At 38.4% G+C, this 27,948-nt stretch overlaps 1 protein-coding gene across 4 annotated transcripts in view; it reads right to left on the reverse strand.

Annotated features, from left to right (window-relative positions):
* Window positions 1-27,948, reverse strand: part of PATJ (PATJ crumbs cell polarity complex component) — a 389,489-nt gene that overhangs the window by 172,414 nt on the left and 189,127 nt on the right. For all 4 annotated transcript variants that reach the window (XM_061411765.1, XM_061411766.1, XM_061411764.1 and 1 more), the window contains exon 28: window positions 4,013-4,209. In XM_061411765.1, the coding sequence (XP_061267749.1) occupies window positions 4,013-4,209 (197 nt within the window). The remainder of the gene's footprint in view (window positions 1-4,012; window positions 4,210-27,948) is intronic.

Raw genomic sequence — 27,948 nt, forward strand, 5'->3', positions numbered from 1 at the left:
ATTTAATCACATTGTCTTCTGGGGGCTCAGTGAAAGATTTCTTTTAAACATGAACTGAGCTATCAATCAGCAGAACTTGCTGACTGCTCTTGCACCGTAATGATGCAGTCCTACAGCAACAAAACTGCTGGCCGGTGTTGTGCCAAAAATCAGTCATGGACAGGGCTCGGGAAGAGATGCGAATTTCTCACTTCCGGGAAGCTACAAGGTATGTTTGACCACGCTCTTTTCTACTTCCTATAAATTAACTACATCTGAGGGCCTAAAAAAGTCAGATCAACCCTAAATAAAAGGGGGCTGTGAGCAAAGTAATAATGATAACAACAAAGCAGTTATGAGAAATAATATGAGCAAATAGAATTGTAAGATTGATCAAGACATGGACAACTGTACCTCAATTGACAAAAATAAATAAAGTGTGGATGGGTAAGCAAATATACAAGATTTGCTCTAACCCAGTAAGTATGATCTAAAAGCCTAAATGCTTCCTTCGTGATGCAGTCTCCTTCAACATCTAACACACTACATATCCAAGAACAGCTATTGTAACACTGGCTTCCAGCTTTCCTGGTACTCATCACATCAGTGACTATTCTCAGTTCAAAAGCACATTGGACTTGATATGTTATAAACAAATTCTTCACATATCATAGAGAAATGACTGAAATTTTTTTCTCAGCTATAAAAAGAAACCAGGAAAATGTTTCCCACATGAATTTTTTTACTGTCATCCCTGACCTAGAAGCCAGAAGCCCATGAGAAGGCTTATAACTGCATAAGAATCCAGTCTGTGCCTTTTTCTACTCTCTCAGCTTTTCAAGATGCTGCATGGAGCTACTGAAGAGTATGATGGTTTCCCTCTGGAACATATTTTTGGAGACAAATATACTAATATAAACAAGCTAAAAAGAACTGAAACCCACAAATCCACATAAAAATTTTTTATAAATATTATCAGTTGAAATGTATTATGGTATTAGTAAGTGCCAGATGTGGTGGCAAAATGTGACCTATCTTCTCATTAATTCTTATAACACTCTTGGAGGTTGAAGCTACACAATCACTAGACTGTGAGCTCTATGAAAATAGGACGATGGATTTTCTTCATCAATGTAAAATCAGCACCTTGCTCCTATACTTCCTCCTACACAACAGATGCCTAGTAAAGTATGTGCTAAATGAATGAAAAATTTCCATTTGATAAAGAAGGTAACTGAGGGTTAGAGAAGATAAATAATCAAAGATGTGTGATGCTAGACTCAGTATTTCAACTTTTAATTTTATTTTATTTTACTTGAATAAAAGACTTCATGGAGAATATGAGGGGATTAATTTATTGCCATGTTTAATCTTCTCATTCTTTTAATCTCTGAGTGAAGATAAAATTACTGAAGAGCAACAAGAGGACCAAATTCAGAAAGTCAAAGGAGGGAACAGGAGGGGTCTGAAAAAGCAAGATGCTAATATTCTTTTTTGCTCAGGAGAGCTCTTCTAGCTTCTAGCATAGATAGAAACAGATATCTGAAGTTTCTGTCTTTAAGAGAGGAAATATCATCTGATTAATAGTCAACCATGTGCCCTACACTATATTAAATCCCTTCTGAAATGCAACTAATAACTGAAAGAGTTGGAATAATTAAAGCAGGTCTTCCTAGTCTAGCGCTCTCTGCCCCGCACACAATGTTGACTTTACTGTACGGCCTATGAAGCACTCTCACCGCCCTGCAGCCTTAGCTCATCTATCTCCTCTATCTAATAAAATGTCAGACACAGAAATAACATACCACTTCTCTTCCCGGTCTGGATTACATCAGTCATTCCATCTTGAGTCTTAATAAGGCAGAGAAAATAGAACTACAATCGTCATGTTCCAAATGATAGCTTTTGGAACGTTTCCACGTACCACAGAAGACAGGAAATAATGCATTTAGGTGTGCATAATTCAACAGTATAATTTAATATATATGGTTTCCTAAAGCCTAGAGTATCATAAGTCAGGATTCTTATGGATCTAAACAGATAGGATTTGCTGGAAGTACCGTGGAGAATGCAGTATACTTCAGTTGCTAGAGCACAGATCTTGGAGCCTGGCAAGCCTGGGTTCTTAGCAACTTAGTTCTGTTACTTAGCAGTTTTCTTATCCAGAAAATTGGGATAATAACAGTACTGACCATATAGGGCTCTTAAGAATACAAATGTGTTAGCACATAGGTAAAATGCTAGGGATAGCTCAGTAAACTAGCTTTTACTTTCATCATTATTACCACCACCATCACTTTAGTTTTGTTTATGAAGAAATCTCTAAATGAACTTGAAGCAATGAATTATACTGGTTAATCCATACTAATACCATTGATGTTTATTTACTTGATGATTATGCTAGTCAATACGTCTACCCGATGTGGGTCGCTTTCATAATGCTATATTACAAACAACAAGAAAAGTAATTCCAGGAATGACTTCTTGGTGAAAATAGATTTCAAAACGGGGAGAAACTACCAACCAAGGCTGAGAAGACAGAGGGTGATACTAAAGATCTTAGAGTTTGTGTCTGAACAGCTTTGGCTGTGGATATTATTAGGCAAGTCACATTATAGATGACTATGAATTCTATTCTGAGTAGAGTCTGAAGAGGAAATTATAAAATGAAAAATTAGTAAGGCCTCATGTGAAGTAAGCATCTGACACTCAGTGCCTCTGTGATTCAGCTCCCCTAAATGTCCAAGTGTTGGAGTATTTTATCAAGAGGCCTTAGAGCACACTTAACAAACAGCTAAGAAGTCAAACTGCCTGGTGTTGAATCCAAAAGCCTTGTTTGCTTTGTGACCTCACCTTGTTACTCTGTGACCTCAGTAAAGCTATGTCTGGTAGCAAGTACATATTGCTGCTTTTATTATAATCTTTTTTTTTTTTATTTTTGTTGTGCAACAATCTTTTATGTCTCTTTTCTTCCTTAAGACTGAGCTATTCAAATGAAGGACTGGAGTATTCATCTCTTTTTTGGTATCCAGCCCTAAGAGACACTCAAAAAACTGTTAGTTGAATTAATGAATGACTGAACAGGCAAATAAATATAAAAATAAGATAAACTCAGAGCAGAGGGAGAAGGCAATGACAAGGTAGAAGGCCACTCCAGTACTCTTGCCTGGAAAATCCCATGGACGGAGGAGCCTGGTGGGCTACAGTCCATGGGGTCATAAAGAGTTGGACATGACTGAACGACTTCACTTTCACTTTTCACTTTGATGCATTAGAGAAGGAAATGGCAACCCACTCCAGTGTTCTTGCCTGGAGAATCCCAGGGACGGGGAGCCTGTTGGGCTGCCGTCTATGGGGTCATGCAGAGTCGGACATGACTGAAGCAACTTCGCAGAAGCAGCAGAGCAGAGACCCTGACTTTAAGCTTATGAATATAAGAATAACTTTTTCAGATTACTGATGGAATCATCTGGAATAGTAGCAGGGATCAGTTCCCTCCCTAACTTCTCTTTTCTCTCTCCTGTTCCTAAATAAGGAACCTAAGAGACTTTAACCACATTTCCAACTCACAGATATTAACCAGTCCTTGACAACCAGTTCATAAGATTTTGTTGGCTGTAACACCTTCCAGAAAAACTAAATGGCAACAGCAATAAAAACAAATGTTATACTTACAGTTAATTCAGAAGCTGAAGAGGATTTTGTTAAATACTAATAATGTCAGATTAATACACAAATTAGTTTTGAATCTTTTGGAATTTATATTCAAAAACAAGCTCTATTCTTTTAATATGTTTTCATGAGATTTTACTTAAAGGCCTTTAAATTATTTTGTGAGATTAGTCTTTACTCAAGCAGCCAATAGTATTTGTAAGCAACAATATAATTTTCATTCTTGCTTGGGAAAATGATAACAAATAGTTGAAGAAAATGCAATTTATAACATTTTATTCTTTTACTTCATCATCTTATACACTATCCTCTATATCCAATCATGTCACCCAAACAAAAATTAAGAATATACGCCCCTCACCTCCAACAGTTCATCTCCAATACGCATTCGTCCGTCCATGGCAGCAGGTCCTTCAGGGTTAATTCCCACCACAAATATGCTCATGCGTGACCTGTCTTTGTTACCAGCGAGGCTGAGTCCAAGTCCATTCTTATCCTTTTCAAGTTCAATAATGTGCAGTTCTCCAGGCAGGTCTGCATATCTTTGCCTGATTTTTTCTAATTTAAAAAAAAAGGTTAAAAAATTTAAATAGAGCACCTGAATCTATATTATCAAGGCATTGGCATTTCCCCATTTTTACTGACACCTCTGCAATGAATTGTCCCTTCTTGTAAGTGAAGTACTTGAGGTCATTCGCAGCCTTATATACAGGTTACAGTTAAAGATTATTTGAGCTCCATCTAAGAAGATGGCTCCCCATAAAACCTTCCCTGACTGTTCAGGTTCAAGGACTGGCCTAGATTTTCTACACATTTTCTTACCTAAGAGTGTTAACATAATGTGGTGGAAAACCTGGCCTCTCTGCACTACTTGCTCCCCTTCAAAAAAAGAACCAGAGAAACAAAGAATATATACTGATCGCCAGGTATGTGCCAAGCAAAATGTTTGGTCTGTTGGTTGAACAAAACAGACATGGATCTACTCTCACGGACCTGTAGTCCAGCAGGAAAGAAAATCAACCATTAACTCTAAATAATTACATCTCTTTAAAGTATACAAAGGGTACAAAACAATATTGGGTGTTATGCAAGTAAAAACAAGGGGAATTAAGGATGCTGATTTAGCTGTCAGATCTGAAGTTAATACATACGTCTACCACTTACTCAATGTCCATTAATTAATACCTCATTTTACCTCTATGGAATTCTACTTCTTCATCTTTAAAAAATGGACATGATAATTCCCACTTCACGGAAGTTGGGAAAATGAAATAAAATATAAAGGACTTAAAGGCTCATGGATTATAGGTATTTTATAATTCTTCTATTTGATCTTCTGTTTCATCTTGCAACCTCCATTTTACAGCCTAAACTACTTATTTTAGGATGTGGCTGGTTATGCTTCACCTGTGCAACGCAACTACACTGGCAGGTCAGTGTGGGGAATAACAGCTTCAAACGTGCCTTGTACACCAAACAGCACCAGCTCAGGCCAGGAGTGCTACCAGCGCCCAAAGGCTTGCTGGTGGCTCCATCACATGATGCAATCATCTCATCAGCTGAAAAGCCAAGCTCTCCTGCAACTATGCTGGAACTCTCTATACTCTAAATTCACTGTCCTTAGAGGGAACCTTGCAAACTGAAAGCTTAACTGGAATAATTAGTGTTAAGGGGGAAGGGAAGAAAGACAGCCTAGTCCATCTCATCACTTTACCAGATATAACAAACACTGCCTTAAAAGAGAGTAGATAAATTTAAACTCATAAAGGCTAATTTGTACATAAATTTACATTGAAATAATTAATCATAAATGCTTATTTTAGAAAGAGGTTAAATTTGTCTACTTTATAAGGATTTTGAAGAGAATCTTAGAGAACTTTCACTGATCATGCTTGTGAATAATAAAGAACATATTTTGCAAAATACAGTAAACTAAAGAACTTGCAATGTAACAAAACTGTCCTCTATATAGAAATAAAATTATCCCCATTAACACTGAAGTAAATAAACTCAAAGTGTTTTTGTCAGTCAACTATTAAGAACAAGCCATTATGTGGGTACCTTAATTAATAGAGGATACAAAACACATGTTACCCTCAACATGCTTATACAACAAAGCAGAGGAAGCAAACACACACAAGAACTAGTAAACAACGGAGAATCCCAGGGACAAATGAGCCTGGTAGGCTGCAGTCCATGGGGTCTCAGAGAGTCAGACATGACAAAACGCCTTCACTTCACTTCACTTCACAGCTATATAAACAGAAATTCCAACCATGGCACATGCTGGTCACTAAATATATATTAATCAATTAGTAAATTTAGGTCAGTGAATAAACATTAAATTAACTGCACTAGCAATCATTGGAAAACTTGGAAAACTCAGCAGTGGCCACAGTACTAGAAAAGGTCATTTTTCATTCCAATACCAAAGAAAGGAAATGCCAAAGAATGCTCAAACTACCACACAATTGCACTCATCTCACACGCTAGTAAAGTAATGCTCAAAACTCTCCAAGCCAGGCTTCAGCAATACATGAACCATGAACTTCCAGATGTTCAAACTGGATTTAGAAAATGCAGAGGAACCAGAGTTCAAATTGCCAACATCTGTCGGATCATCAAAAAAGCAAGAGAATTCCAGAAAAATACCTACTTCTGCTTTATTGACTACACCAAAGTCTTTGACTGTGTGGATCACAGCAAACTGTGGAAAATTCTTCAAGAGATGGGAATACCAGACCACCTGAGCTGTCTACTGAGAGATCTGTATGAAAGTCAACAAGCAACAGTTAGAACTGGACATGGAACAACAGACTGGTTCCAAATCAGGAAAGGTGTGTGTCAAGGCTGTATATTGTCACCCTGCTTATTTAACTTATACGCAGAGTACATCATGAGAAATGTCTTGCTGGATGAAGCACAAACTGGAATCAAGATTGCCGGGAGAAATACCAATAACCTCAGATATGCAGATGACAGCACCCTTATGGCAGAAAGCGAAGGAACTAAAGAGCCTCTTGATGAAAGTGAAAGAGGAGAGTGAAAAAGTTGGCTTAAAGCTCAACATTCAGAAAACGAAGATCATGGCATCCAGTCCCATCACTTCATGGCAAATAGATGGGGACACAGTGGATAAAGTGGCTGACTTTATTTTTGGGGGCTCTAAAATCACTGCAGATGGTGACTGCAGCCATAAAATTAAAAGACACTTGCACCTTGGAAGAAAAGCTATGACCAACCTTGACAGCATATTAAAAAGCAGAGACATTACTTTGCCAACAAAGGTCCATCTAGTCAAGGCTATGGTTTTTCCAGTAGTCGTGTATGGATGTGAGAGTTGGACTATGAAGAAAGCTGAGCACCAAAGAATTGATGCTTTTGAACTGTGGTGTTGGAGAAGACTCTTGAGAGTTCCTTGGACTGCAAGGAGTTCCTTCCAGTCCATCCTAAGGGAAATCAGTCCTGAATATTCATTGGAAGGACTGATGTTGAAGCTAAAATTCCAATACTTTGGCCACCTGATGTGAAGAACTGACTCATTTGAAAAGACCCTGATGCTGGGAAAGATTGAAGGCAGGAGGAGAAGGGGACGACAGAGTATGACATGGTTGGATTGCATCACCGACTTGATGGACATGAGTTTGAGTAAGCTGCAGGAGTTGGTGATGGACAGGGAATCTCAGCGTGCTGCAGTCCATAAGGTCACAAAGAGTTGGACACGACTGAGCGACTGAACTGAACTGAGCAATCATTGCCTTTAGAATTCTAAAAAATGATATGGCTAGAAGAGATTTCTTGAAAGAAGCAGAATTTGAGAAGGTTTTTTTTTTCTTTTTCTTTTCTTAATTGAAGTAAAGTTGACATATAATATCAGTTTCCGGTATACAAAATAGTGATTCATCATTTATATACATGACAAATAGATCACCATAGTAAGTCTGGTAACTACCCGTAGCTATTACAAAGCTAAACCATACAAAGTTATTACAATATTACTGAACATAATCCCTATACTGGACATTACATCCCATGGTTTATTAATAAGTGGAAGCTTGTACGTCCTAATACCCTTCACCTATTTGCCAACTACTCCCCACCTCTGGTGACCACCAGTTTGTTCTCTGTACCTGTAGGTCTGTTTCTGTTTTGTTTAGTTTGTTCATTTGTTTTTTTTTTTTTTAGATTCCACATTTGTATTTGTCCTTATCTGGCTTAGTATAATACCTTCTAGGCCCATCCATGTTGTCGCAAATGGCAATATCTTTTTTATGGCTGAGTAGTATTCCATTCCATACCGCATCTCTTTTACCCATTCATGTATGGATGGACACTTAGGTTGCCTGACTATTGTAAATAAAGCTTCTAATAACACTGAATTGTGTATATATCTTTTTTAATTAGTTTTTTTGTTCTTTGGATATACAAGAACGGTTTTGAATAAGTTACAGAGTTTGGTTATGTGAAGAAGAATTCTGGTGGACCAAACAGCAAGGGTAAAAACTCCCATGCAGAGGGATGAGAAGGGGATGTGAAAGTCCATCTGGCTTTGAATCGAAAATTGTTTAAGTTAGTGGGTGGGTAACAAGAAATAAGAGTGCAAGGTTAAAGGGTTAATTGACAGCTTGTTTACAGAAATAATATTCCAATTTAAGGATCCTGCAGAGGTGCCTTAAGGTACTCTGGAGATGGGCTCTTGAAAGGACACTCGATTTAAGACGTGTTCTTCCAGATTCAACCAGAGCAGTTATGCTTTCAACTGTATTGTTTACTGGATTTCTAAGGTAAAATAGTTAAGAAATGATACCACCGTTAAGGAAACTAAAATAAAATGTTAACACATCTTTCTCAGAAAATAATAAAGCAGAAGTTTAAAAAAAATAAACTGAAGACTGACAACTCAATAAGCTCAAGGTATTGTATTTAAGGGAATGTTACATCTGACAGAAAATACACACTTTGGGGAGGCACACACAGAACAATTACAGAAACAGACTGTGTATTAGACCATAAAAGAAACCACAAAAAAATCAGTATCATATAAGCTGTCTCTTTGGACATGGTGCAATAAAACTATGAAAAACTGTAACAACAAAAAATAATTAAAGTCCTCTTCTGTTTTGACATAGATTAATAATTAAAATAAATTAATGCCAATACTAACATAAAGAGATTTTGTAAACAGTGCTGAATGAAAAGGGGGACAAACAGAATGGGGTCAACACATTATGTAATACTATTTATGTGAATTAAGATTCCACACAAAAACCACAACACATATTTTGAAAGTTCATATCATATCAGATCAGATCAGTCGCTCAGTCATGTCCAACTCTTTGCGACCCCATGAATTGCAGCACGCCAGGCCTCCCTGTCCATCACCAACTCCCGGAGTTCACTCAGACTCACGTCCATCGAGTCAGTGATGCCATCCAGCCATCTCATCCTCTGGCGTCCCCTTCTCCTCTTGCCCCCAATCCCTCCCAGCATCAGAGTCTTTTCCAATGAGTCAACTCTTCGCATGAGGTGGCCAAAGTACTGAAGTTTCAGCTTTAGCATCATTCCTTCCAAAGAAATCCCAGGGCTGATCTCCTTCAGAATGGACTGGTTGGATCTCCTTGCAGTCCAAGGGACTCTCAAGAGTCTTCTCCAACACCACAGTTCAAAAGCATCAATTCTTCGGCGCTCAGCCTTCAGCACAGTCAAAACACAAATAGCTAACACATTAGAATGGTTAATTACAGTGGCTGGAAAGAGATAGGAATAAAAGGGAGCAAAGAAAAGCAAACAGGGACTCCCAGCTGACCAATGACAGTAATATGCTATGAAAGATTATATTTAATGCAATCTCATGCCCCTGGGAACTGAAAAAAGAGAATGAGCTGAGAAAGGTTTTAGTGTTAATATAAAAAGACTTCCAGTTACCAAAATTTGTCTGACTTGTTCAATCTTCTGAGAAAAAAAGAAATAACCTCCATGACCATTAACTGTATATGCAACTGCTTAGACTTGCAAATGATTAATGATCCTCCTCCAAAGGAGGATCAAGAGGGATCTTCCTTTGGTAAATAGTGGCTCCATCACAACTGATGAACAACCCAAGTGCTACAAAAGGTGAATCTCTAGCAATACATTCTTGTGGCAGAATAGAAAGAGCAAGGGCCCAAGGGTTAGAATTCAATTCAAATCCTTAGTTGAGGCACTTAACACCACTAGTTTCTTGGACAAATACTGAACCTCTATAAATTGCAGATTTCTTATTTAAGCTGTTAGCATAAAATGGATGCTAACTAAAAATTCCTGGCACATAGACTCTAAATAACATTAGGGACCGATTTGGTCATGATTTCGTCTTTATCATTCAGTTCTGTTGAGGTTTTAAGTTAGTTTTCAGTTGGTGCCAAAGCTACTCTTTTCTTCTTTATCTGTCTTGAGGAAAACTGAGGTAGTGGTTCCCCACGATGCAATGAAGGAAGCAGGCACACTGTCCTCCAACAGCAATCAGGAGAGGAAGGGGCTGACATTGTTCTTTCCCAGACTCTCTTATTCGAGTTTCTTATACTGAGGAGTTCCAAGGACAACCTTGTGAGGTGCAAAGGAATAACAGCACTGTTTCCAGTGACTGTCCCTGGTCTGTAGGCCACTGAGGTGGCTTTAAAACTGTGTGTTAGTCAAGTGTGAAATTAAAACCCTTTCCATAGTTTCGGTCTGGGAAGATATAAAAGATCTGGAGGTGGACGGTAATCATAGTTGTACAACAATGTGACTGTACTTCATGCTACTGAACTCTACACTTAAAAGTAATTAAAATGGTGTATTTGTTATGTATATTTTACCACAATTAAAAAAAACCGAAACCCTATCTACAGGTTTAAAAGACCCTTCAAAAAGCTGGTTCCCACATCAACATTCCACCAAGGGACTAAGTTGTAGATTTGTTATCCTAATTTTTGAAACCAGCAGCCCTATTATTCTGGCCAGTTTTTGTTGTTGTTGTTATGACACTAGCATATTCCCATTTTTTTCAATTAACAAATGTTGATTGAATCCAAATTCATGTCAGGCTTGTGTTGTGAAGGGCGCACACGGAACTTCTTTTCAAGGGCATTAAAATCTATCATTGAAGACAGGCATACATATCAGTAATTCTAATTCAGAGAGAGAAAAACTGTGAGAGAAATACCAGCAGCTGAAGTCACCCATCCATTTCACTGTATCATCTGAAAAACCAATTAATGTCTGCAAATGACAATAAGTATTATAGATAGTCTAGCCAATTTTCATCCTATTGGTCAGATATACCTTCTATTCCATAATGCTCAAACCTCATTTTAGCTGTCGTTTCCAATAACCCCACACCCAACTTATTCCAGCTTTATTTGCCTATAAAAAGGGTTATTCAGCTTTCCTTGACTTTTTTAAATTATTTCAAAAAAAATTAGGAGAAGGGGATAAGATCAACAGAATAAAGCTCAGTTAAAAAAAAAAAAAAAGCAAATCCCAGAACAAGAAAGAGCTGAGCATCCTTGAATGGTTTTGAAGTTTTAGTAATAATTTATTGGGGACCTGCTAAGTTGCAGAAACTGTGCTAAAAATCATTCAATAAATTTTCTCCATTTATGCTAAAAAACACCCTATCAGGTAGAAATGATCATCTCTGCATTCAAGATATGGGGAAAAGATTCTGATGTTGAATAACCAGCTGGAAACTGATATAATAAGAATGCAAACCCAGTTTTGTTTGTCTGTCTTCATAGTACTATCTGAAAGTATCTTTTTTAGAATTCTTTCTATTGCCCTATCCTAGAATATAGGCCCCACAGTTTCTAGTATATCCCGCTGTCTTCTGCACTTAGTGCCTGGTATACATTAGGTGGTTAATACATACTAATACAATATATGCCTGTTGGAAGCATAAACAGATGATTTCTAAGGTCTTCTTCAATTGCTCTGCCTGCACTTTGGCCACTGCCCCAAACAATGCTACATAAAAGTCATCTGAGACCTAAAAGCATTAGACACATGCAATTTGTTGCAAAGACAATGAATTCCTTCAGGCAAAGGAAGTAGAAAAATGGCCTCTTTCTTCTTTGCATTTGTATACATAGTAACAAAATCCATTAGGACTACTAGAAAATCAAAGTACTATGTATACATTATCTTTAAAAATCAACTCTATTAAACTGAAGAAGCTTAAAAAGCAAAAAAGATTGATAACTTTATCTTACTTATGTTCTCTCTCTCCCCACCCTCTCTCTTTTTTTCAGTGCGTTATAAAACAGGAAAAGCAGTAAGACAATGAAAATGTCCAATGTTCTATAACACAGATGATCTTTAATTTTCAGTTAAATTTGTATTACCATTTTCAAGCTTCAGAATTTGAGTTATCCTACAATGTTTATTCAAATCCATAGCTACAAAGGCCTTAAAAGATGGCAGGTCCAACTCTTCAGATAAATTAAATGCTATATTTTACCACATCATAAAACCAGAGACTTTTAAATCAGGCAAAACAAGCTACATTATTGTGTAAAGCTGCCTTCTCTTATTGCACAGCTTCATCCAATTTATAAATAAAGACATAAGACTGAAGAAAGGAACACAATGCTATAATGGTAATTTATAGCTAGAAACTAAACACCTACAAGACCTTTTAGAACTAACATCCAAAAAAGATGTCCTTTTTATTATAGGAGACTGGAAAGCAAAAGTAGGAAGTGAAGAAACACCTGGAGTAACAGGCAAATTTGGCCTTAGAGTACAGAATGAAGCAGGGCAAAGGCTAATAGTTTTGCCAAGAGAATGCACTAGTCATAGCAAATACCCTCTTCCAACAACACAAGAGAAGTCTCTACACATGGACATCACCAGATGGTCAACACCAAAATCAGATTGATTATACTCTTTGCAGCCAAAAATGGAGAAGCCCTATACAGTCAGCAAAAAAGAGATTGGGAGCTGACTGTGGCTCAGATCATGAACTCCTTATTGCCAAATTCAGACTTAAATTAAAGAAAGTAGGGAAAACCACGAGACCATTCAGGTATGCCCTAAATCAAATCCCTCATGATTATACAGTGGAAGTGAGAATAGATTTAAGGGACTAGATCTGATAGACAGAGTTCCTGATGAACTATGGACAGAGGTTCGTGACATAGTACAGGAGACAGGGATCAAGACCATTCCCAAGAAAAAGAAATGCAAAAGAGCAAAATGGTTGTCTGAGGAGGCCTTATAAATAGCTGTGAAAAGAAGAGAAGGGAAAAGCAAAGGAGAAAAGGAAAGATATAAGCATCTGAATGCAGAGTTCCAAAGAATAGCAAGGAGAGATAAGAAAGCCTTTCTCAGTGATCAGTGCAAAGAAATAGAGGAAAAAAACAGAATGGGAAAGACTAGAGATCTCTTGAAGAAAATTAGAGATAGCAAGGGAACATTTCATGCAAAGATGGGCACAGTAAACAATAGGAATGCTATGCACCCAACTGAAGCAGAAGCTATTACAAAGAGGTGGCCAGAATATACAGAAGAACTGCACAAAATGATCTTCACGACCCAGATAATCATGATGGTGTGATCACTCACCTAGAGCCAGACATCCTGGGATGTTAAGTCAAGTGGGCCTTAGGAAGCATCACTACGAACAAAGCTAGTAGAAGTGATGGAATTCCAGTTGAGCTATTTCAAATCCTAAAAGATGATGCTGTGAAAGTGCTGCACTCAATATGTCAGCAAATTTGGAAAACTCAACAGTGGCCACAGGACTGGAAAAGGTCAGTTTTCATTCCAATCCCAAAGAAAGGCAATGCCAAAGAATGCTCAAACTCCCACATAATTGCACTCATCTCACACGCTAGTAAAGTAATGCTCAAAATTCTCCAAGCCAGGCTTCAGCAATACATGAACCCTGAACTTCCAGATGTTCAAGCTGGTTTTAGAAAAGGCAGAGGAACCAGAGATCAAATTTTGAACATCTGCTGGATCATCAAAAAAACAAGAGAGTTCTAGAAAAACATCTATTTCTGTTTTATTGACTATGCCAAAGCCTCTGACTGTGTGGATCACAATAAACTGTGGAAAATTCTGAAAGAGATTGGAATACCAGACCACCTGATCTGTCTCTTGAGAAATCTGTATGCAGGTCAAGAAGTAACAGTTAGAACTGGACATGGAACAACAGACTGGTTCTGAATAGGAAAAGGAGTATGTCAAGGCTGTTTATTGTCACCCTGCTTATTTAACTTATAAGACATCTCCTTACAAAAAAAACCTTCACATTTCATCATGAATTCATCATTCATCATTGAATCTTTCCCACATTTTTGTAAACACCTCCATTTGCAGGCAAGCTGGACTGACATTCAGAGAAGTAAGGTCATCTGGCCGGAGCTGGAGCCAGGTTTACTGAAGAAAATAAGAGCTATATACTCTCATAACACAGCTGTCTCTTAGATTAGAAGAATTTTAAATAATAAGGTGCTCCCTTAAGAGAACTCAAACAATGCCAGGCTTTAGTCTTAGATTATTTGCCAGGCTGGTTACCTAAAATTTATCCTCAGAGCCTATAAAAGAGAATCATGATTGGGCTCCACCAGCAGATGCTAGGCCAGCAAGACTGAGGAAAATTTTAGAAATTGGGTAAAGTTTTCTGTGTAACAAGATCCTTAGATGATTCTCATGGGCAGCTGGGTCTGTAAACAAAAGACTAATCTCCCATGCAATTGCAAAAATTTTTTTCTACAGCAGTCATGACAATCAAACATAAAGTTCACAGACACCAAATTTAAGACAGGCATTAAATATGTCCAACACAGAACTAATCTAATATGGAGATTATCTTCAGCTCCACAATTATACTTTAGGATTAAATGAAAAATTTGTCTTGACTATACAATCAGTTCAGTTCAGTCACTCGATCATGTCCGACTCTTTGTGACCCCATGGACTGCAGCACACCAGGCTTCCCTGTCCATCACCATCTCCCAGAGCTTGCTCAAATTCATGTCCATCTATTGACTATAAAATATTCTATCATAATCTATTATAATTTATAATTATATAATATGTAAATTATATTATAATTTAATTATAATCTAGTATAATCTATTGACTATACAATAGATTACTTTGAAATCTGAACCTCAGTCTTTCTCCTCCACTCCTAGGCTGCCCCTCTCCTTCTCCAATTTCAAATGTTTTCTGTAATTTCCATTACCAATTGCTTCTACTCTGTGGGTATAATAAATGTTGAACCAGAATTTCAAAAGGGGAGAAGGGAAGAAAAGTTAGTTAGTGTTTGGAGGAAAAGTAAACCTGAATTCTCATCTTTGAAAAGCCGAGAAATCACAAGCGCGTTCGCTAATTAAGAATTTAAGAGAGAAGTCATAGCTGAGGTCTTTCTGTGTACGGCTGAGTCAGCACAAACTGTTCTACAGCATTTAAGACTCTACCTCACTACAGGGGAACCCCACACTGTAGAGCCTGGCATTTGCTCTATGGGGTACTGGGACGCATTTTCATGGCAACCAGTAGATGGGGGAACAGATATGTGGAAGAGGAGAGGTAAAAAGAGAATAGTATTTTAAAGATGTATTTATTTCAGTTTCACTAAAAAAACATTGAGGAGGGGTAAAAATTATTATTTTATTTCAAGTCAATGAGGTTTTCCTCTAAAATTAAGAAAAGAAATCTAAAGAATTCATACTTTGTTTCCTATAAACAAACATCCATCCACCCAGATAAATCAAGGAAGTACTAGCCTGTTTTAGTAACATACCCATTACTGGTATTTCCTAAAAACGTTTCCAAAAGTCAATCTTTACATTGATTTTCATTGAGTTCCACAGGGTGTTAGTCCAGTGGAAGTAGTTCCTATTCCAAATAACCTAGACATCTTCCATTCTAAATACAAATCAAAGATTAGGAGATATGTAACTCCCTTCTTTAGGCTCCAGGCATTAGTATCCCTGAATAAACATCAGACTAGAATAACAAGAGACAGACAGACAGAGAGAGAGAGAGAGAGAACAGTCTTTTGACTCAGCTGAACAGTCACAATTGTTTTAAACATGGATTCTCCAGCCCCATGACAACATTATCTGAAGAAAAGAATCCCAAGTTGCTCATAATTCTGTATCAAAGCATCAGCTCTTGTCCTTGGCTACAAAAGCCAGTAAGATTTCTCCTGTGTGGTCTCTGGGTGTTTTCCTATCATCATAGGATATTAGCTGTTGCTAAGTAACAGAGCCTTTCACCCAAGAAAGAAACAATTCAAGTCACTGCCCAGGGTTTTAACAGCAAATGTTCAACTCACCAGAATAAAGACCCAACACAATTTCAGAAGCATTTAGTCACCAGGTCTGTTCCAACAACAGAAAACAATTTAATACAGAGAAAATAAGAGTGTTTCTTATATATTAAATACAATTCCATTTTTAAACAATCAGATTATGAGAAGCACTTCTTAATCTATTTTTCTTACATTGTAACCAACTTTTAATTCTGTTAGTACCTGCAGACTTGAGAAGTAAAAATATGGAAAACAAAAACAAAAACAATCAGAAGAAACAACATGTGAACTCTAGTAGCAAGAAGCAAATCTCAAGTGAAATTTCAAGCCAAATAAAGAAAATAATGAAAACGTGTCAGGGCAAACAAACTATATTTGATGTGACAAATAAACAAAATTTCCTCTTAAATGAAGATACTTTTGCCAGTAAGTAAGAGTGATAATATTATGTGGACTTACAGATAAAAATTAATAACTGAGACACAAAACTTGAGAACTACAGATAAGGATGATAATAACAGCTAGACATTGTTCTAAGTACTTTAGTTTAATTCATTTAATTTTTATGAACACCCTATGCAATAGGTATTATTATCCCCAACTTTACAGATGAACAAACAAAGGCACAGAGAAGACACAAACCCTCACAGTAACACAGCTAGTAAGTGATAAGGCAGGGATTTGAAATCAAAGACTGTGGCTCTGCAGTCAATAATCTCAGGTGAGAGTCAGGGCTAGAATTAAACAAAAGTATTACATACAGGGCTCGGAAGAAAAACAAAAACTCAATCTATTGTAAATATTTTCAATCTATTGTAAATATTGAATGGGAAAGGAAAGCAAACATAATGTTAAAGTGACATAATTCAGGCTGCCAATTAGAACAAGAATCACTACAATTAAAAGACCACAGCGTGAGAAAAAAAATACTCAACTAATCATGAAAATCTAAAATTTTCCCATTAGATGAAACAAAATTCAAATGAATCAATATGCAATAAGCAAATATTAAATAACAGGCACTATATAAATATCAATTGGACTTTCTCTGTCAGACACTATGTTGATCCCTTGGCACATTTGGGATTATGAAATGTAGTTCTCAAGATGTCCATTTACAGTAAATTGAAAAAGCAAACTGTTGTATATTCATACAGTAGAATTTTACTCGATAATGGAAGCAAACAAATAACACTACAGGCAACATATTTGAATACAAGAACATACTGCTGAGTTGAAAGACCAAGAAAGAACAGTGTCTGTTGTTGCTGTTCAGTTGCTCAGTTGTGTCTGACTCTTTGCGACCCCATGGACTGCAGCGCACCATGCTTCCCTGTCCTTCACCATCTCCCGGAGTTTGCTCAAATTCATGACCACTGAGTCATCCCCTTTTCCTCCTACCTTCAGTCTTTCCCAGCATCAGGGTCTTTCCCAATGAGTTAACTCTTTGCATGAGGTGGTTAAAGTATTGGCACTTCAACATCAGTTCTTCCAGTGAATATTCAGGACAGAGTTCCTTTAGGACTGACTAGTTTGATAGCCTTCCTGTCCAAAGGACTCTCAAGAGTCCTCTCCAGTACCAGAGTTTGAAGGCATCAGTTCTTCAGTGCTCAGAGTTTTTTATTGTCCATCTCTCACATTACTACATGACTACTGAAAAAACCATAGCTTTGACTATACAGGCCTTTGGAGATAAGGTAATGTCTCTGCTTTGTAATATGCTGTTTAGGTTTGTCATTGCTTACCTTCCAAGGAACAAGCATCTTTTAATTTCATGGCTGCAGTCACCATCCACAGTGATTTTGGAACCCAAGAAAATCACGTCCTTCACCATTTCCTTTGTTTCTCCATCTATTTGCCATAAACTGGTAGGACCAGATGCCATGGTCTTCATTTTTTGAATGTTGAGCTTTAAGCTAGCTTTTTCACTCTCCTCTTTCACCTGCAAGAGGCTCTTTAATTCCTCTTCGCTTTATGCCATAAGGGTGGTGTCATCTGCATATCTGAAGTTATTGATATTTCTCCCCACAATCTTGATTCCAGCTTGCGCTTCATCCAGCCTGGCATTTTACATGATGTACTCTGCATATAAGTTAAATAAACAGGGTGACAATATACAGACTTGAGGTACTCCTTTCCCAATTTGGAACCAGTCTGTTGTTCCATGTCCAGTTCTAACTGTTGCTTCTTGAGCTCCATAGAGGTTTCTCAGGAGGCAGGTAAGGTGCTCTGGTATTCCCATCTCTTTCAGAATTTTCCAGTTTGTTGTGATCTATACAAAGACTTTAGCATAGTCAATGAGGCAGAAATAGATGTTTTTCTGGAATTCTCTTCCTTTTGCTATGATCCAATGGATGTTGGAAAGAAACTAAGAAAGAAAAATGTATACACTACATAATTCCACTTTTTATCAAGTTCAAAAACAGGCAAAGCTAATCTATTTGCAACAAAATCAAGACAGTGTTGACCTTTGGGGAAGAAAGAACAGTGAATCAGAGGGGGCATAAAGTGATTCTGGGTGCTAATAATATGCTGGTTGGTGGGTGAATATTCATCAAACTGTGATACAACTTTCTGTTTGTACATATTTCAATAAAACTATTTTTTAAAAAGAGACAATAAAATCATGAAATGACAGGATACTGCCTTAATTCTGATTTAAACAAACCAACTACATTGAGACAATAAAGAAATTTGATTATGCATTATATATTCAGTTCAGTTCAGTCGCTCAGGCGTGTCCAACTGTTTGAGACCCTATGAATTGTAGCACGCCTGGCAGGATTATATATTAGATAAAACCAAATAATTATTGTGTTATGTTGTATGTATATGTATTATTGATACACAACTATACATATTGTATAATATACTTTTCACAATATTATAGTTGTATTTTTAGAGATTTATATGTATGAATGGGGCTTCCCTAGTGGCCCAGTGGTAAAGAATCTGCCTGCCAATGTAGGAGACACAGGTTCGATCCCTGGGTCGGGAAGATTCCCTGGAAAAGAAAGCAGCAACCCACCTCAGTATACTTGTCTGGGAAATCCCATGGACAGTAGGAGGCTGGTAGGCTACGACTTGGAGTATGAAGTCAAATGGGCCTTAGGAAGCATTACTATGAACAAAGTTCATGGAGGTGATTGAATTACAGATGAGCTACTTAAAATCCTAAATGCTGATGCTGTTAAACTGCTCTACTCAGTATGTCAGGAAATTTGGAAAATTCAGCAGTGGCCACAGGACTGGAAAAGGTCAGTCTTCGTTCCAATCCCAAAGAAGGGCAATGTCAAAGAATGTTCAAGCTACTGTACAACTGCACTCATTTCACATGCTAGCAAGGTTATGCTCAAAATCCTTGAAGCTAGGCTTCAGCAGTACGTGAAGCAAGAACTTCCAGATATCCAAGCTGGGTTTTGAAGAGGCAGAAGAATCAGAGATCGAATTACCAACATTTGTTGAATCATGGAGAAAGCAAGAAATATCTATTTCTGCTTCACTGACAATATTAAAGTCTTTGTCTAGATCACAACAAACTGTGGAAAATTCTGAAAGAGCTGGGAATACTGGATCACCTTACCTGCATCCTGCAAAATCTGTATGCAGTTCAAGAAACAACAGATAGAACTGGATATGGAACAATGGGCTGGTTCAAAATTGGGAAAAGAGTACATCAAGCCTGTATATTGTCACTCTGCTTATTTAACTTATAGGCAGAGTACATTATGTGAAATTCTGGGCTGGATGAAGCACAAGCTAACCTCAGATTTGCAGATGACATCACTCTAATGCTAAGAAGTAAAGAGGAACTAAAGAGTCTCTTAATGAAGGTAAGAGTGAAAAAGCTGACGAATCTCAACATTTAAAAAACTAAGATCATGACATCCAGTCCCATCATTTCATGGCAAATAGAAGGGGAAAAAGTGGAAGCAGTGACAGATTTTATTTTCTTGGGCTCCAAAATCATCATGGACAGTGACTGTAGCCATGAAATTAAGATGCTTGCTTCTCTGAAGAAAAGCTATGACAAACCTAGACAATGTATTAAAAAAACAGACATCACTTTGCCAACAAAAGTCCATATACTCCAAGCTATGGTTTTTCCAGTAGTCATGTATGCACCATAAAGAAGGCTGAGCATCAAAGAACTTGGACTGCAAGGAGATCAAACCAGTCAATCCCAAAGGAAATCAACCTTGAAATAGGGTTAAATATTAGAAGGACTGATGCTGAAGTAAAAGTCCCAATACTTGGCCACCTGATGCAAAGAGCCAACTCATTGGAAAAGATGTGGATGCTGAGAAAGACTAAAGGAAAAAAAAGAAGAGGGCAGCAGAGGATGAGATGGTTCAATAGTATCATCAACTCAGTGAACATGAATCTGAGCAAACTGGGAGATAGTGGAAGACAGAGGAGCCTAGTGTGCTGCAGCCCATGGGGTCGCAGAGTCAGACATGACTTAGCAACTGAGCAACAACAACGCTTTTGATACTACCTAAGCACCCTACTCCAGTACTCTTGCTTGGAAAATCCCATGGACGGAGGAGCCTGGTAGGCTGCAGTCCATGGGGTCGCTAAGAGTCAGACACAGCTGGGCGACTTCACTTTCACTTTTCACTTTCATGCATTGGAGAAGGAAATGGCAACCCACTCCAGTGTTCTTGCCTGGAGGATCCCAGGGACAGGGAAGCCTGGTGGGCTGCCGTCCATGGGGTCGCACAGAGTCAGACACGACTGAAGTGACAGCATAGCATAACTCAACCTTAGGTAAAACCACTTAGGTAAAACCTTAGGGAAAAGCACTAGACCATCCAGATATGACCTAAATCAAATCCCTTACAATTATACAGTGGAAGTGACAAATACATTCAAGGGATTAGATCTGATAGAGTCCTTGAAGAACTATGGACGGAGGTTTGTGACATTCTACGGGAGGCAGGGATCAAGACCATCCCCAAGAAAAAGATACGCAAAAAGGTAAAATGGTTGTCTGAGAAGGCCTTACAAATAGCTGTGAATAGAAGAGAAGCGAAAGGCAAAGGAGAAAAGGAAAGATACACCCATTGGAATGCAGAGTTCCAAAGAACAGCAAAGAGAGACAAGAAAGCCTTCCTCACTAATCAATGCAAAGAAATAGAGGAAAACAATAGAATGGGAAAGACTAGAGACCCCTTCAAGAAAATTAGAGATATTAAGGGAACATTTCATGCAAACATGGGCAAACAAACAATAGAAATGCTATGCATCTAACAGAAGCAGAAGATATTAAGAAAAGGTGGCAACAATACACAGCTGCTGATGCTGCTAAGTCACTTCAGTCGTGTCCAACTCTGTGTGACCCCATAGACGGCAGCCCACTAGTCTCCTCTGTCCCTGGATTTTCCAGGCAAGAATACTGGAGTGGGTTGCCATTTCCTTCTCCAATACACGAAAGTGAAAAGTGAAAGTAAAGTCGCTCAGTCGTGCCCAACTCTTAGCGACCCCATGGACTGCAGCCTACCAGGCTCCTCCATCCGTGGGATTTTCCAAGCAAGAGTACTGGAGTGGGTTGCCATTGCCTTCTCTGAACAATACACAGAAATACACAAAAAAGATCTTAGACCCAGATAACCACAACAGTGTGATCACTCACCTAGAACCAGACATCCTGGAATGTGAAGTCAAGTGGGCCTTAGAAAGCATCACTACGAACAAAGCTAGTGGAGGTGATGGAATTCCAGTTGAGCTATTCCAAATCCTGAAAGATGATGCTGTGAAAGTGCTGCACTCAATATGCCAGCAAATTTGGAAAACTCAGCAGTGGCCACAGGACTGCAAAAGTCAGTTTTCATTCCAATCCCAAAGAAAGGCAATGCCAAAGAATGCTCAAGTAGTAGCAGTAGTTTAGTCATTAAGTTGTGTCCGACTCTTGCGACCCCATGGACTGTAACCTTCCAGGCTCCTCTGCCCATGGGATTCTCCAGGCAAGAATACTAGAGTGGGTTGCCATTTCCTTCTCCAGGGGATCTTCCTGACCCAGGGATCGAACCCAGGTCTACTGAATTGTAGGAAGATTCTTTACCAACTGAGCTACAAGGGAATGCCTAAGAATGCTCAAACTACTGCACAATTGCACTCATCTCACACGCTAGTAAAGTAATGCTCAAAATTCTCCAAGCCAGGCTTCAACAGTACGTGAACCATGAACTTCCAGATGTTCAAGCTGGATTTAGAAAAGGCAGAGGAACCAGAGATCAAATTGCCAATATCTGTTGGATCAAAAAAGCAAGAGAGAGTTCCAGAAAAACATGTACTTCTGCTTTTTTGACCATGCCAAAGCCTTTGACTGCATGGACCACAACAAACTGTGGAAAATATACTTGGGTTCTTTCTTTCAGTCACTTAATAGCAGACAAAGATCTGATTGGATAATCAGTATCTAAACTCCTCTGAATCACATTTAGTTTAGAGAGGTACAGAAACCAGTCAAGAGAATTCATGATCAAGGATGTCAAGAATCAGAGTTCAATCAGCAACAAATGGCAAAACCAGGAAGGGAATTCAAGAGTCTTCATTAACTAGGCCAGTTTCACTATTCTAGGTCTCAGATATTGGGACAATTAGGCCAAATCTAAACTGAAGTTATAGTTTGGGTTATCTTCATCTCTCATTTTTGAAAATTTCACGCCAATTCCTTACTTACTGCTATGAGAAAACTGACCAGTCCGCTAAATCCCTCTGATAATGAGGGATGTGATGCAAGGTGATCATTCAGGGAGGGAGATGCAGTTGGCAAATGATCTATCTACAAATTGCAAGCTCACTGATGATGTTTAGGCTTAAAATACAAAATGAAATTAGTTATCAAGCAGGAAAGTTAATTCACCTTAATTAGGGAAGATGACTGTTCTTAGTCCCTCAGTTGTGTCCGAGTCTTTGTGACCACATGGACTGTAGCCTGCCAGGCTCCTCTGTCCATGGAATTCTCCAGGCAAGAATACTGGAGTGGGTTGTCATGCGCTCCTCCAGGGGATCTTCCCAACCCAGGGATTGAACCCAGGTCTCCCACTTTGCAGGTGGATTCTTTACTGTCTGAGCCACCAGGGAAGCCCAGGGAAGATGGTGCCCATACTCAAACACGTAGCTTCACACTATCAGTCTTGATGGATACGCCCAGTGAGGCCTTTCTGTGAGAGCACCATCATACCCAAACCAGTGTATTCCAAAGTGTGGTCCATGGATCACCCAAAAGAGTTGGAAGGAAAATGCACAGTTGTCTGGACTCCATGTAACAGTCACAAAATCTAAGTCTTGCAATACAACCAAAGAGTCATCATAGTTGGCTTTTTTTATTTTTATATATATAAGCACATCTCTAGGTAATTCTTCGGAGAAGGCAATGGCACCCCACTCTAGTACTCTTGCCTGGAAAATCCCATGGACAGAGGAACCTGGTGGGCTGCAGTCCATGGGGTCGCTAAGAGTCGTGTCTGAGTGACTTCACTTTCACTTTTCATTTTCATGCATTGGAGAAGGAAATGGCAACCCACTCCAGTGTTCTTGTCTGGAGAATCCCAGGGACGGTGGAGCCTGGTGGGCTGCCATCTATGGGGTCACACAGTCGGACATAACTGAAGCGACTTAGCAGCAGCAGCAGCAGCAGGTAATTCTTATACATATTAGAAAAAAAGTCTAAAAACCAAGATAAATCCCCAGCCAAGTTCAAAATGCCTTAATGACCTTAGAGATACCTGAAAACAAGGTATAAAAAGAGTTTGATTATTACTGACCTCAGATTTTTACTAAATCTTGGAAGTAAACTTGTAATGTTTTGATTTTGAAACAGCACTGAGAAAAGCCCAAAGTAATTTTTAAAATACCCATGATAATAATTTGTTGCATATATTAAATATCAGGAGAACACAGAATATGGCTCTTTAATCACTATCAAAGCACTGAGCTGCAGTTCCTTATGGTCACTATGCTGTAAACTGAGTTACATGTGGGCTGATTTCGCTTCCTTATCATTACCCAGTCATTGGATGATGTTCAACACAAGCTCCACACAGGCAACAGACCACAGTGATCAGCAGTGGCACTGGCAGCATTAAGGTGTTTAATTATATTTTCTGGAGCGGGGTGGAGCAGGGGGCAGCAGGAATGGCAGTTTCCAGTAATTAAAGCAGACTGTAGCAAAATGCATAAAAAGGAATATAACATAATTTTTTTCAAGTTTACCTGGTCCCCTTAAGAACTGATTCTTTGGAAGCAAATTTCCCTCTGCATACCTGCTTAGGAAATCATCTGATTATATTTGCCCAGGGCCCTGTACATACATATTAGTTTTAATAACCATCAGATCAAGATTCAGGGAAGAAGTATAATTCTAGGTGAAATCTGACAGTATTTGGTGTGTCTTCTGTTGTTCATTGTTTGTGTCCTCTACTATCATAAAAGGAGAAACTACCTATTTTATTGATTAGAGTTCCTGGCCCAGAGAAGTTACAGCATAGACATATGAATAAATTATAGAAACACAAAACTTACAAATTCTTCATTATCTGAATTGGTCAAGATTATTTAGGTTAATCAAAATTTCTAGTAAATATATAGAGTTTTGTTTTCCCTAAGAATTAAATTGTAATAAAAGACTCCAAAATTAAGCTGAGAATACATTTTGTGGGTAATTCAGATGTTTTAATATTATTAAAAACACTATCTTTTAGGTATAAGGAACAAGAGTCAATCAGGAAAAAAGTATACAAGCTTTAGAAAGATCTTCACTGAAAGGCATACAGTGCAATCAAAAAGAACTACTGCTCAAATTTCACTCTGACACACGGTGCCTGTGAACCTGTGCCTCTGAACCCGCCCACAAGGCACCAACCCTCACATTCCAATTTTTAAAAACAAGAACAATCGCCTTTCTTGTCCTATGAGTTTGAGAAGATAGAATCAAAGAGTAAAAAGCGGCTAGCTTAATGCCAAACATAGTAAGCATTATACACTTCTATGAGGTCTGTTCTCTAAACTGCTAAACTTTCCTTCCTAAGCCCTTGTAGTTGGAGAGTTCCTTAAAGTACCACACAAACTGGTTTTAATCACATAATATTGCTTTCTAAAATTATTGTCTCTATTTTTAAAATAAATAAGCAAAGAGAGTTTAAGTAACAGGCAGAAGGTTTCAAAGTACATTGTATATTTTAACATTTAATTTTAAAATGATGACAAAGGTGGTATCCCATGCCACTTTTAAAGGTTTTATGAGGAAGAAGACTAATGCCATAATTTGACATAATATGATTTATACATAATTAATTTTGCTCACATAATTTTAAACAATAGCAAAACTTTTGTTTAACAATTTCATCCTACAGCATGTCAGATGTTTTAAACAGACTCTAGGCTAAGAAACCGGTCACTAGAGAGATCTCATTTACTTCTGCCAATATACCACCTGACAGTTAAGAAGACCACATACAATTCTGTAGGAAAACTGCTGATGAAGGGAAGGAAGTATTCCACACACCTGCAGAAGCCAACAACAACAAAAAAATTAAGTTTTAAAAAATTCATAGCTAAGATGATTATAACTAAAATACAGAAAAGATACCAGAGACTGTCAAAATAAACTGATAGCATTTGAGGAACTGATAACTTGTTTCTTCTCTAGTACTGGTATTTTTGTGCCATTTAATACTTTACCCCTTAGGCTTTAATATCTTTGGACTCTTTTTCAGGCAGTCAAGATGATAACATAAAAAAAGGAACTATTTCGGCCAGTCTTCTCTCACTTGTATCTCATCTTTAAACTGACCACACTCTGAAAGCAGCTGACAGTCAGAACCTGGATGGGATCGTACACGTTAGTGAACAATTGCTTTCTTACAAGATAAAAGAAAAGATAAATGAGAGGGGACTAAACTGCAAGGAAGAAACAAGTATAATAGAAAGGCAAAAGCAATGGCAGAGGATGAAAGCCAGCAAGGAAACATCTGCTGAAGACTAAACTCTCTTAAGGGCAATTCTGAACTCAGATTTATAAAATAACAAATCCTGCCTTTTGAGTGACAGTTACTTCCAAATAAATGATCTCATTTAATACTTCGACCATCCTTTCTGGAAATAAGAAGCACTGAAACTGGGAGGGATTAATTGAATGGCCCCAAACACTAGCTAGCAAAGGGTTGAGTCGCTATTTCAACATAAATCACTATCTATTTTATATACTATAAACCACATATGTTTCTTTAAAAGGTAATATGAAACTGTATCTAATACTCAACTTTTTTTTTTAACCTGTAGTCAAGTCATTCCTATAAAAAGCAGGTATTGAAAGCTTGTTAAAGTATGTTTCCTTGAATAGAAAATTCAACTCTTCAGTTCAGTTCAGTTTAGTTGCTCAGTCGTGTCCAACTCTTTGCGACCCCATGAATCGCAACACGCCAGGCCTCCCTGTCCAACACCAGCTCCCGGAGTTCACTCAGACTCACATCCATCGAGTTAGTGATGCCATCCAGCCATCTCATCCTCTGTCGTCCCCTTCTCCTCCTGCCCCAGAATCTTTTCCAGTGAGTCAACTCTTCGCATGAGGTGGCCAAAGTACTGGAGTTTCAGTTTTAGCATCATTCCTTCCAAAGAAATCCCAGGGCTGATCTCCTTCAGAATGGACTGGTTGGATCTCCTTGCAGTCCAAAGGACTCTCAAGAGTCTTCTCCAGCACCACAGTTCAAAAGCCTCAATTCTTCGGCACTCAGCTTTTTCACAGTCCAACTCTCACATCCATACATGACCACTGGAAAAACCATAGCCTTGACTAGACAGACCTTTGTTGGCAAAGTAATGTCTCTGCTTTTCAACATGCTATCTAGGTTGGTCGTAACTTTTCTTCCAAGGAGTTCAACTCTTAAGAGATAATTTAAGACTCATCAAACAAAAAATATCCAAAGTTTAGAAAAAAGTTCTTAAAAATATATATATTTATTTTAGGACTAAATGGAGAGTTCTTAATTTTGTACAACCAAATAAAGTGACTCCTTTTATTTTCAACAGCCTTCACACATGGGAGTCCATGACACGTGAAAGCACAAGGTTTCCTGGTTTCCTTGTTTCCCCGCAGGGTGCACCTTATCCATGGCTCCTGTCTTTCCATGCCTTCGGGACATTGCACAGTGCTCAGAGGAGCATTCCATGACTCCTCGGGTAGGATTTGAAGTCTGTTTTTTATTTACAAAGTACTCTGAGCCTTCCTTCCTCCATCAAAGCTCTTCCTCCACTGTGAAACTGACGGAATTCATCTTCCACTTAGGAGTGGGGTTCCTTGAGAACCATGTCTGTGTTGGACTGATTTTGTAGCCCCAACACCTATCATGGAATCTGGAATATAGTAAGCACACGGTTAAATGATTTAACACTGGATTTCTTAGCCTCAAAGAATTTAAGAAGAGACTGAGTGTTTTCTCAGGTTTGCCTCTCCTGGCAATTCACTTTTGCTTCCATCTTGCTGGAGTTCTTTGGCTCTAAGAGATTATCATTTAAAAATGAAGACAAAGGGGCATTGGCTGGAGAAAATCTGAGCAATCTGATACAAAGGGCACCCCAACCCCACCTTAAATCCTAGAAAAGTTTTCCTGGGTGAATTCCCAGGTGAGTGTTCCTCAGAAGCCTGCATCTTCCTGTCTCACTCTCCCAAACCCTCCTGGCACAAATCCCTAGGACTCCAACTATCCAAAGCAATGCCTCCTCAGTAAAGTGGGCAATAAAATCTATTGACCAAACCTGTGGCTCTGGAGTCAGATTGTGAATTCAGATCCTGTTCCTGCCACTTGCAGTTGGGAAGCCTTGGGCTGGTTAACCTCCTATTTCTTTCTGTTACCTCATGCATAAAGTGAAAATAATTATGGTAATCACATGTTTGAGTTGTTTCGGGGACTAGGCAAGATGACACGTTTGAAGCATAACACAACTCCTGGTCCTACTTTCCACTTTCACTCCTTTGTAGAATCCCAGAGCGCCCCACATACGCAATT

The sequence above is a fragment of the Bos javanicus genome, chromosome 3 (assembly GCF_032452875.1).
Source record: "Bos javanicus breed banteng chromosome 3, ARS-OSU_banteng_1.0, whole genome shotgun sequence".
Taxonomy (NCBI): domain Eukaryota; kingdom Metazoa; phylum Chordata; class Mammalia; order Artiodactyla; family Bovidae; genus Bos; species Bos javanicus.